This window comes from Salvia miltiorrhiza, chromosome 2 (assembly GCF_028751815.1).
Source record: "Salvia miltiorrhiza cultivar Shanhuang (shh) chromosome 2, IMPLAD_Smil_shh, whole genome shotgun sequence".
In the NCBI taxonomy this organism is placed as follows: domain Eukaryota; kingdom Viridiplantae; phylum Streptophyta; class Magnoliopsida; order Lamiales; family Lamiaceae; genus Salvia; species Salvia miltiorrhiza.
Window position 1 is genome coordinate 58,754,914 of NC_080388.1, and position 12,342 is coordinate 58,767,255.

The 12,342-nt window shown below is 36.7% G+C and overlaps 1 protein-coding gene and 1 pseudogene across 1 annotated transcript; one reads left to right on the forward strand and one right to left on the reverse strand.

The window, feature by feature from the left end:
- Positions 1 to 91: 91 nt before the first annotated feature.
- LOC131010668 (transcription initiation factor TFIID subunit 4b-like) lies at positions 92 to 7,048 on the reverse strand (annotated as a pseudogene).
- Positions 7,049 to 7,673: 625 nt separating this feature from the next.
- LOC131010669 (uncharacterized) lies at positions 7,674 to 12,104 on the forward strand. Its single transcript, XM_057938304.1, has 4 exons — positions 7,674 to 8,113; positions 8,885 to 9,113; positions 11,364 to 11,488; positions 11,657 to 12,104. The coding sequence occupies exons 1-4, from the start codon at positions 7,799 to 7,801 to the stop codon at positions 11,738 to 11,740; spliced, it is 753 nt and encodes a 250-aa protein (XP_057794287.1). The 5' UTR covers positions 7,674 to 7,798; the 3' UTR covers positions 11,741 to 12,104.
- Positions 12,105 to 12,342: the final 238 nt, after the last annotated feature.

A 12,342-nucleotide genomic window follows, 5' to 3' on the forward strand; every position in this document is an offset into this window, starting at 1 on the left:
CCAATAAGCCACATCAGCATTAGTAACCAAAATTGAGTGTAGGATATTTTTGATGATTCAGGATACTTTATAAAGTGAAAATAGTTTGAAATTTGAAGTGATATTTGGCCTTTATATTAAATATATTCAACCACTCAATGGTTAAACAACTACATAAAGTACACAAATATAACATGTGAGTATAATTTAAGAAATCTAAGCTATAAGGATTGAGACAGAAATTGATGAGAAACGAGATGTACAAGAAGTGGTGATATGGAGGAGCATCTATGCAAGTGAAACTCCAAAAAATGGCGTCTTGCCAACTGAAGGTGGCCGTGCTCGTTGGATTATTCGCTGACAGCATCGGTGCGGTAGAGCAGTGTGGATTTCGACATTTGAGGCTCTCTTTCTAATACAGCAATCACATCCCTCACTGAAATGCTCAACAACTTGATTTCGTCCCACTTTTCTGATCGATGCTCTATGCAAATATCCAACAACACAAGCCTGAGGTGTCTAAATCTAATACATCCAATTTTCATGGAAGGTGACAATAAGACAAACAAATATAACGAAATTCATACATCACAAGTATTTTTCTTTGCAGAGGCTTCAGTAGAGAAAACGCAGTATCACACCAGTTCGGGAAGATATCAATATGTTTCCTGGATGCTACGTGAATCTTTTCTCTTCATTTTAGCAAAACTAGTGCACAGGTAAAGTGCAAGCACTACTTTCTGACAACCTAATGGTAGGAAGAGTCAAATTTATATCTATAACATAAGAGAGTCAAAATGAGCACATAGCCAAAGATGCTAAGGAAACCACATAACTTGTGCAGTTTTTTTTTTCAAATGCAAGTTCCTCTAGATTTTCTAGTGGAGGCTCATAAGTTAAGATTCTAAGTAGCACTGTACCAGCAAGCTGTAAGGAGTTACTTTAACTACTTGTTATTACCAACTTACCAGGAGTTGTAAGAGAAACAGAAGAATCCGGCTTTTCGGATTCTTGATTTTCCCTTGTGTTTCTTGTAGAGGTTGCTATAGGCTTTCGTCCCACGTCTTTGTTAGTCTGAGGACCTGATGATATGTCGGTTCCTCCCTGTTTCTGCTTGGCCTCAATCATTAATTGCCATCTTGATGTAATATCACCCACTCCAGTAGCAGCTCGAACAGCAACATTTGCAGCTGTCGCACGCATTTTATCATCTTCCTCTTTGTTAACCTGAAAAACAAGATAGGGCTTCAATTAATGCTATTACACATCATATGCAGCATTAGAGGAATTTCAGTATCGATACCTTCACTGATTTTCCACGACTTTCATCCTTCTCCTTATCAGCATCAGCTCCTGTACTACCTTCAGACTGCAAATTAACGAAATCAAGATACAAAGTTCACACAAATTCTACAGAGATCACATAAACTGAAAATGGTAAGACTTGATGTTTACTTCACTCAGTTTCTGGGACTTTTCAGTTTCAGCCAGCTTTTTCTCCCAATCTTCACGAGCTCTGGAATTTATGGCCATAATCTGTTGTCGAACATCGGAGGTTATAATAGTCTTGTGCCTTGGCTTCTCCACATCGACTCGCTGCAAAATTGACAAGAAATCAGGCAGATAAATATTTCTGATGATGCATACTTCGCTCCAGACATATAATGGGGGGGGGGGGAAGGCACATCATAAAAAGTGAAGCATGGAAAGTACCTGTTTTGAAAGTCTGATTATATTAGATATGAGTCCACGCATTCTCTCTTCTGCGCACTAAAAGGCAATATTTCACAAAAATAAATTAAATAGTTAACTGATGCTTCTGCAAAATTTGTCAAGGAAAAATTGTGAAATAGTAAATGATGGAAGAGATTGGAAAATATTCCTCTAGTTCTGACATCCTTCAGAGTCAAACAAATCACAATTCTTACGATAAAGACAGGGAGTAGAAGCTTTACAGACTGCCTAGGAAAACTATTTCAACATAGTAAAATAACTTGTAGTGCCGCATGGTGATTATATTAAAATATAGGAAATTCACATTTACAGCATAATGCAGATATCAGAATCTTACCAAGGACAAGCATCGCTCCACGTCATTACTCATATTCTTTAAACCACATTTTGCCACTGTCAGGAATCATACAGATCACAAATTAATTAACCTAAATGATGCAAAAAATGAGAATGAATCTCACGAAAACAAGCAAAGTATGGCCACTTAGGAAATACTAACTTATCTCCACCATCATTTTCTGCAATATCAATTTCTCTTCTTCTTCTTGAACAACCCGTCGAGACGCCTCTGAAACGCGGCTGTCTTCCTTGGATCCAGAAAATAGTTGTTCCTCCTCCTCCTTTTTATGTATTTCAATGCAAGTAGCAAAGCATATTTGATTATATAAGATAAATTTTATCCAACATCTACGTTTAATCACTAAAAATCAGTTGTGGTAATGAAATCAATTAAGAAATTACAATCCATTCAACTCAAAAGAAATAAAGTTAAAATTTCATTCATACTGCATTCTTTATAGACACCAACCATATGAATTATTTCATTATTTTCCTTTCATCACTCAATTCCCAAACTCATTCTATTCCTATCCGATTCCATTCCTAGATGCTAGCCACCGATTTAATGTCCAAGGACTACAGGCAAAAACAAGGGAGAGGGACGAATATAAACATAATTGTGTTTCAAGTATGATCATGTTGAGGTTGAAGGAGGGTTACCCTGAGATTAACTCCGCTCACTGCAGTCACATCGTTGAGATGCTCAATGCTTTGATCAACAAAGGATCCAGACACTTTTTCGCTTCTTACTGTCGGAATATGTTTATGAGAATTCATTGTTAACTAAAGAACAATATGTTCAAGTATTTCAACCAACAAATTTGTTGATCCATGAAACTAAATCGCATCACCTTGATGGAGGTGAAGAACCAGGAGCTTCCATTGGCTTCTTCTGGCCAACCAGAGGCTTTTTTGGGGGAGCCTTGGAATTATTTCCAGGACCAACAGGAGTTGTAAGAGAAGGCATCCGAGAGCTTGACTGACAAGATGAGAAAGAAACAATATAAAAGATGAAATATATAATAATATTTTAAAGAAAAATATATAACAAGCCTGAAATGCTTTAAGTCACAGGAGTTTCTAAATTACCCAAATGAGAAACTACATCAGGATAAGTAACAAATACAAGTTAAATCTCAACAGAATTCTTCTCCTAAAAGTGCTTTACATTCTATTTCTCTAAAGAGGTCATCTAATCTTCAGTGAGGAGTCAAAACAAGGAACTCTCTAAGAATTTACATTTTAATCTTATCAAAACAGATGGAGATAGATAATAAAGCAGCAAAAAACAATACAATAGCAAAATATAGGGAAGACATGGAAGGAAAAATGATATGCAACAACCAGGTATACTATTAAATGAACTCAAACTCACTAGATAAACCACTAGTTACTATGAAAATCAGCAGCAAACTAAATTCAACAATACTCTTGGGGTACTATTGAAGAGAGCATCTTTTTCCACTATTCCTCCAAACAGATAGTTACCAAAGCAAAATACTTAAGATCAATTCCCAGAGGCCAATGTTTACATCTACTAAGTTACCAGAGAGCTAAAATCAGCAGATATTTTTCCATCCGTATCATGGCTTGTAGAGGGCGCATCAGAAGTTCACAGCCCCCAGTTTTCATGGATGCCTTATACATGACATGTGCACAAAATAGGAATCACATTAACCTAGTCTGAAGCCAAGCATGAAGGGAGACGCAACAGAAGAACCAGAGATCCTCAAAATACCATAATGTTGGTCTCCGTCATGCTGGGACTTGGAGAGGAAACTGAGCTCGATGGCAACAGAGTTGCGGGTGCTGTGAGTCCTGTTCTTGATGACTGCATCTCAAAAGATTCATCCTTCAAATTCATATTCCCAGAAGCAGCACTGCCCAGTTTACTAGGTGCAGGAGTCAAAGAAGATAATCCATGTGAGGCAGACAACTGGGATTTGTGTTGTTCATTTAACTGATCCGATGGTTCCTGCTTAACATGACCAGCGGATGATGAAATAGAAGTTTTCTGCTCTTTGCTGGTGGATGATGGCCACTGGACTTGACTTTGTTGCAGCATTGGGTTGCTATTCATGTGAGGCAAACTTCCAGCTGGAATTTTCTTTGGATCAGTAAGCGAATGAGGCCTATCAAATGTAGACATGTTTGTCACATTCATGGGCCGGGATGTTGGCCCCAAGTGATTAACAGCGATATTTGGATGAGATGGAGCCTGCCTCATCTGAGAATCATGCGACTGTGGTCGGATAGGTGTGGAAGAAGCAGCACAAGTTGGTGGGAAAGGTGGGTAACCACTCCCAGCACCTCCATATGTTGGAAAGGATGTCTGTGAGAATTGCATATGCTGCTGCTTATTAAGCCCCTGTGCTGGAAATGCAGGATGCTTCCTCTCATGACTTAAAGCACCTGAAATGGAAGTTGACATCTGGCCTACTTGTGCTCCATGTGAATCTGCTTGCCTCTCCACCTCACGTGATTTTGCTGCATTATTGTCGCTTATTGAATTGCTCAAATCTGTTGGCAGTTGTGCTACAAACAAGCGAACAGGAGATTTAGCATTAGAGGTGGTGTCTGAAGAAACTTTTTGACTGGCTAGGTTAAGAGAGGGATTTGCACCACCTGAAGGCATCTGCCGTCCAGAGGCCTGAGGCTGCGATTGAAATTGATTGGGAGCAGCTTGAGAAGCTTGTGAGTTCCTAACAGCCTGATTTTCATTTTTGCAGTAGATCAGACTCCATTTCAAGGATTCAAAACAACCATGAATGCATTATATGGCATGATGCTCATAACATACCTGAGTCTGCAGTTTGTACACTGCCATTTTTAACATCTGGTCTCCGACAATACTTCTCATGTGCCGGACAAATCCATCTTTAGAGATCTCATTTTTCTGGAAGCGGATATATTGTTGTCAGGATAAAACTAATATGATTTGGTTATTCTGGAAGGATAAACTATTCTTCACTAGTAACAAGCAATTAGACTACCTTCAGTTCAAAAAGTAAAGAGTGTGAAGTTGCATAGCTCTGTCCTTGTCAAGTTGGGGTTGTATGATAGGAAGCAACATGCCAAAGGGAACTTGTTTGTTCAATTTCAACGCAGTAACAGACTGTTGATTACTGCTCGTCATGGTCTGTGGATTACTCATCCCTGAGGTAATTGCTTGTTGGCTAGTAATTGGCATTCCTGTAGTTTGCTGATTCAACGGAGGCATGACATTGATTCCCATACTTGTCTGTGGATTTCCTTTACCTGCTGGCAAAATCTGTTGATCACTAAATTCCATTGACAGGGGCTGTTGGTCATTTGACCCCACTGCCATTGATGGATGTTGGCTAATATTCTGTAATTTGTTCATCTGCAATTCTTTATCTGGCTTTGCTTCGTGATCCAGCTCTCCGGATGGTTGCCCGCTCGCTGTTTGGGGTAAGGGGAAGGTGTTCTGTTCATCCTGCTGGTTGGCATTAGGCTCATGGGAGGAGCTATCATCCTCTTTCCTATTCTGGGAGTCTGAGTCATGTCTATGCAGCTCCAATTCAGAAGAATGCTGGTCTTTTTCCCCCACGGTCGCAATATCTTGCCCACTTTGGAAATTAGTAATCCCATCATGACTGGACGTGTGCCACTGTGGAAGAAACTGACCTGTCATATAACTGCTTCCTTGAGACAAGGCTGCTGGAATATTTAAATTGCATGGAAGAGGAAAATTAGTAAATTTTGTTAGAAGGTTATCAATAATGAAAAAGGTAAAAATAAATAAATAAAACTAACAGTCATATACCACACTTTTTTGGACTGAAAAAACAGGCACTTTGTCTTCAATCATAACTCTCAATAATCCTTCATGCTTAGCTATAAATAGATAAAACTAGCTTGCACAACAAACTAGTTATAACCTCTCATTCAGAATAGTTTTAGCATTAAACTCATTAAAGTAGTTATGAGAAAAATGTATAGGTTACATAACGCACTGTTCTAATCAGAAAGGATGATGGACGATGTAACAAGTACCAAACCATAATGACAAAATATGTCATGAAAATTTATTTCACTGAAGTGTTCCACATAATTTACTTAAACTAAAAAGAAACAACATCATCAAATGTTCATTGTACCTCACTTTGTCTCGATTATAGACCCTAAAACCATAAAATTGCAGCCTATAGAGGAAATTGCACAAATCCACATCATAATATTTCTTTCTTTTCTTGAAAATATCCAAACCCCGCCCCAATTACGCTCTGTCTTAACAACCAAAGGATGAACTTTATAAAACATCTAAGCCAGCAAGACATAACAGAACCACAATGAAATTGACATCAATTCACAAGTTCAACAAAACAACTAAAGTGAATAATTACCGGCGTTGGAATCAGAGGGATCCTCCTGTATCGAAGTATTCCCTTCAATGTCTCTGTTCAATTCTGCTGTGAAGGCCTCCACATCTGCACCTGAATGCATAGTTTCATCCTACCAAATTATATCGTAGAATCAAAATGACAAAAACTCAAATATTCATACAAAGAAGATGGAAATGCAGATGAAAAATAACATTCTACAACGGGCCCGAATCAGAGAGCATAACTTGGTAAAGACTGTATGAGTACATCATTATGGCGGGGAACTAACCTTGTCTTCTTCAAGGAATTTCATGATGTTAGGGTCCATCGGAATTGATTCCCAGTTATGCCTCTCTGCAACAATTCTTTGTCTGATTCGCAATTTGGTGCTTCACCCGGAAGAAATTTGCTGGGAGGAAAATGGCTTGACCAAACAAAAACAAAACCCACAAAAAAAGGAGAAAAAACGAGGATCTTGATTCTTGAAAATTGATTTTCAATCAAAACACTTCCGATTTCGAAAATCCGGCCTTCTCAACGGAGAAAAAGTTTAAGCATAATTTCGAAAAAAGACGTCTCTTTCTTTTGTCTCTGAATTTACGAGCTCGTATGCTTCTGCTGGCATTGAAGATGAAAGGGGGAAGTAAGCCCTTGAGTATTTATAAATTATGGAGTAGAAGTATAAATAACTATTTAATCTATAATATACTCTTAAAAAGTAAAAATTTCAATTTTTAAATCAATTTCATTACCAAAAAAAAAAATTGAAATCAATTTCAAAGTTTGGTGTCAGTTGTTTAGTTACGATAAAAATGAAGATTTTATTATTATTATTATTATTATTATTATTATTATTATTATTATTATTACACACACACATATATATATATAATTTTAATTTTTATATTCTTAATTTTTTATTTATTTCTTTTAAAAATTATAAAATTTAATTAATTATAAAATATTTAATATGCATGTCAAATTAAAGATCACAGTGAAAGTTTTATTTTATATAAATATTTGATTTAAAATATAAAAGTTATATTTGTTTAAAGATTAATTTTTTTAATAAAATATCTCTCATTTTTCTTTAATAAATTTATTTTATTTTCATCTTTAACTTTTTTTGTCTGATCAGAATATAAATTATTATTATTATTAGTAGTAGTAATTGAATTTATTTACATGCTCTTCCCTTTTATAATATAATATAGATAATTCATAAGTAAGTATTTTACTGATAATTAAAAATGTAAAATGTAAGTCATCGTCAGCAAACAATAGTAGGAGTATTTCAGTTGCAACCGCCAAGCTAAAGTAGTGCACCCTCTTCCACAGACACTCTCACTCTTCCACCATTCCTCTTTGGAATAGGGATTTCACAAACAAACCCCTCAACAATGAGATTTCATTTTGCTACCGATTTCACCGCCACCGCGCTCCGCCGCCGTTTTGCTGCTTCGTACAATCAACAATGCAGAGCCTACGCTCCATTCCGCCGCCCCCACCACTTCACCAGAAAAACCTCTGTTTCTGAAACTCCGAATCGCATTTCCCCTTCCTTCACGATATTCCGCCGCTTTTTCTCATTCAAATCATCGGGTTCTAGTATGGGGTTGCTGAGCTGGTATTTGGGCAAGTTGGAGTCGCATCCAATTCTGACCAAGAGTCTGTCGTCCGCCCTTATTTACGCGGCGGCTGACACTACCTCACAGGTAATTCAGCTTCGATCTTAGTAATTCGAGTTAACGCCATTAATTTAATGTGTTATGTGATTATATTGTGTTTTGGTTTTTGGCTGTTACTTGCTTTTTCCATCTCGCGTGATTCGGACCTGTGCGATTGTTTTAGATATTCTTTTGTGCTACTGTGGATTTTATTCTGCTGCATCTTCCAAGGTCAATTTACATTGAGGATTTTTTAACAGGATTTGTCGATAAGCAACATTTTGCATTTGATCAGTTAAACTCTTGCTTTTGGAATTAGTTTACTTTTTATTATATGAATACAATCACTAGGTTTTTTAACTATACTTAATATATATTTAACTGGTTAAGTCTGTACGGAAAACTGTAAATCCAAGATTCACTCGCAGACCAACAAGATTCTCATAAGTTCATAACAAGGCGGTGGTGTTAGGTATGAGTTCAGTCCATCAAATCCCTAATTTTGGATCAATTAAATACATGAACCAATTGTACAATAGAACGATTCACTGTACGTATAGGTGTTTGAATGGATATGCTGAATTTTTGTATTTTAACTCAAGAACTAAATATGTCGATATCTGGAAGGATGTAGGACTAATTTTGTTTTGTGGGACATAAATGATGTTTCTTGCAGCCTCAATTTTGCAAGATTGTCTGATAACTTGCCTTTACTACATACTGTCATACATTGGTAATTGATGGCTTGCCATTTTTTTGTTGGTTATTACGAATATTTTGATTATTAATGCTACAGTTGCTTAATTTGTAATTGATCAGGTATGTACAATGGAGGCCAACGGTACTTGGGATCCGATAAGGACACTGAGGATTGCTGCATTTGGGCTGTTTATTTTAGGTCCGTCACAGCATTTTTGGTTTAACTATGTAGCAAGAGTATTACCAAAGCGTGATCTGATATCCACATTGAAGAAACTAGCAATGGGACAGATTGCTTATGCGCCAGTGATCAATGGCACATTCTTCTCTTATAATGCAGCCGCTCAAGGTATACATTCTTTCTATGCTTCGAATTGTGATCGTGATTTCAGAACCCTCTTGCTTCAATATCTGCAGTTCGAAATTACGGTTACTGAACTCAGCTGAATAGCGTAACAGAGTGCTTTGGCTGCAGCTCCACATGTTACCATGCTATTTTCAGATAAAGTTGTTATCCAAGTACTGAGTTAGTAATTTTTCTGCTCATCATCCAGCTTAAAATATGAAGAATCCATAGTTCTTAGGTTTTAGTGGAATATATATATATATATCTGCCATGAACGGACTTTCCAACCTGACAAGTCAGCACTAGAAATATTAAAGAAGAGGGCTTTTGTAACTTCAGTATCATGATTGTGTTAATTTCACTTCTCTTTCTCAGAGAATGCAATCATAATGACCTAAGTTTAGCAGTCTTGAAACTAAAGCTGCTGACTTTTTCCATCGTTTGTGTCACACTTTGTCACGATTCACTATCAATTCAGTTAGTGCCCTCAACATATTCTTAGCTCCTCATACAATTACATGGATGTTTTTGTGACGAGCTATCTTGATAGTTTCTCCTTAATGAGGTAGAAAAAATTAGGAATTTGGATGGCAATGAACTTATGCAACATACAGAAAGCAAACAAATGAACTGTAAATATTCAGGCACCAACTTAAAGTGAAGTGAAACAAGTTATCATGTTTGACATAACACGACACATGACATGGAGGGAAAAGAGAAGGAAGAAAGAATGTCAGGTAATATTGACTATAATACAAGGATGGGAAACTTGAAGTAGGTGAAGGAGCAAAGAGAGAGTAGTAACCCTCTAGCCTGGAATAGCAATTAATCCAATCTGTTGATTTGCATAAATTTTGCTCTGCATAAATGATATGTGTGCTTCAAATGCCATAATTTTTTTTCCTCCCAGTGCCATAACATTGTTTATAAGCAAACATCTTAACATCTTGCTTGTCAAATAAAAGAATTTCACCAAACCATTTTTAGATTTGAGTGACTTCTCTACAGTAGACTCAAGCTTTCTCTGATACCCGTGTTTTCAACGTCATTAACAATCCTAGCTAGCTCCTTCATTTGGAATTTTTTAGCCTTTTTTGCTTCACAAGATAGCTTTCCTTGATGTTATAGGATTTTATGCTATGGCTCAGGAAAAGTGTCCGCAGTAGTCAAACTTGTTCACAAACTTCAGTTAAATGCTCATAACCTAGTTGGATAATCAGTTTGTTGATGTTAGACTATTCTAGGTTGGTGACTCCAGTTGAAGAGCACTGATGCGAATGCTGGTATTGTAGTCTAAAATTTTCCTAGGGTTATCCGCTAGCTTAATTTTACTTTTGTAGTAAGACGGAAACATGAAATCGGATCCATCACTTTCTCTTAGGTGACATTTGATTGGAGGATGGGAACTTATTTCAAATTAGTACATATACAGTGGATTTCAAGTCCAGCAGAATCAGTCAAAAATCTTTGGAGCTGAGACTTATATGAATTCATTGTTATTGAAGAATGAATATCCAAGCTACCCAATGAAATTGTAATAATGGATTCCAGTCTGTCATCTAAATCCTTCAATCGATTTGCAACATTTTTATTTTTCTTTTGGGAATTGATAAAGGAAAAAATTTCAAATGTGCCGCATTGAGTGGATTCAAATCCATGAGATCACTTTAAGGGTATTTGAAATAAGAGTGACAGATTTCCGATCCATCATAGGATGAACTCATCCAATCACCTCATTGGACTGTTATGGATTTTATGCACCCTCCAAATTGATCTATCCAAATGCGTACTTACATCAATTCTTGACAAAAAGGTTTTTATGTTCTTTACATATTAATAGTAGAGTCCATTTTTAGGGAGGCTACAATTTGGATTCCTCTCAAGTAATTTAACTAGCTTTCTGAGAAACAAATTCTTATACTATCATGATCAGAATTGCCAACCTTTCTTCAAATGTCTCTATGAATTACGGATCGCTGAAGAAATTATCAATCTTGTGCAAAATATGTACCAGTTTCGTCAATCACATATTGTTCCAAAAAAAAATGAGGGTTGCCAAGAAAAAGGTTAGAAGAATCTTTATCAAGATACGGAGACCACTCGATACATGTCCTTTGTCATGTTCAGCGCATCGTAGATCGCAAGACTTTTTTTAGTGATGGCTTTTGGGTTGTTGCTTCATCAGTTCCTTTCTCGCTCACTTTCCGCATGCTTGATTGGAGCTTTGAGATATTATTCTTTTTCCATGTTCAGGAGAAAACGGGAATGAGATTGCTGCCAGATTGAAGCGAGACTTGATTCCGACTTTGCTAAACGGTCTTATGTACTGGCCTCTGTGTGACTTCTTGACATACAGAGTCATCCCTGTCCATCTACAGGTACATCGATGTCATGGTTGATGCTCTATTACATATTACAGTATACATACACAGTTGAATGGGTCTCAGGTTTATTAATAGTCTCACATCTTCTTCCCTCTTAGTAGTAAATTCTAATATGCTTATGAAACATTTGATTGATATGGTTATTTCATCTCACTTGTGCAGCCCTTAATGAATAGTTCATGCGCGTTCTTGTGGAGCATATATTTGACGTACATGGCAAGCTTAGAGAAGGCTATTCCTACTTAAAGTTGTGTTGTTGGAGTAGAGTAACTCTTTTCAATTTTATCTGTTTACACTTGACCACAAAGAAGTCGAGATCACTTCAGTTCCATCTCTAGAAGATGCCGAATCAGCCGAGACGTTTACTTTCAAATGAGATATATTGGTAAGGCGCTTCCCTCCAACCAATAGGCCAGGGGCAAGAGGCATAATAGTGGTGGTGAGTAATTATGTATTGTCTCTTGAGATGTCTCTAAATCCTTATATCTTCCTCCTCTTCTTCTGCAATTTCCAGCCATACCTTTATTTATCTTGCTGGCCTACACTCTTTTTACACAAACAGGTGATTGATTTTATTTTAAATCTATAATTCAATTCCCTTTTGTGAATATATATGAGGTAAGATTTCACATTTATAGATAACCAAGGGGAGGATCTTATGTGTAAAGCTGTAAAATGGTTTTAGGATCACTCCACATTGCTATAAATTAAGCAGATACTGAAACACTTTCGAAATCTTGAAGTAGAAAATTCATGTTTATCAATTATCATACAGTATCATGTCTATATGAGAATTCCACGTCTTCGGATAGGCATAAATTAGTTTTCAGAATAGATATTCTGAGTGA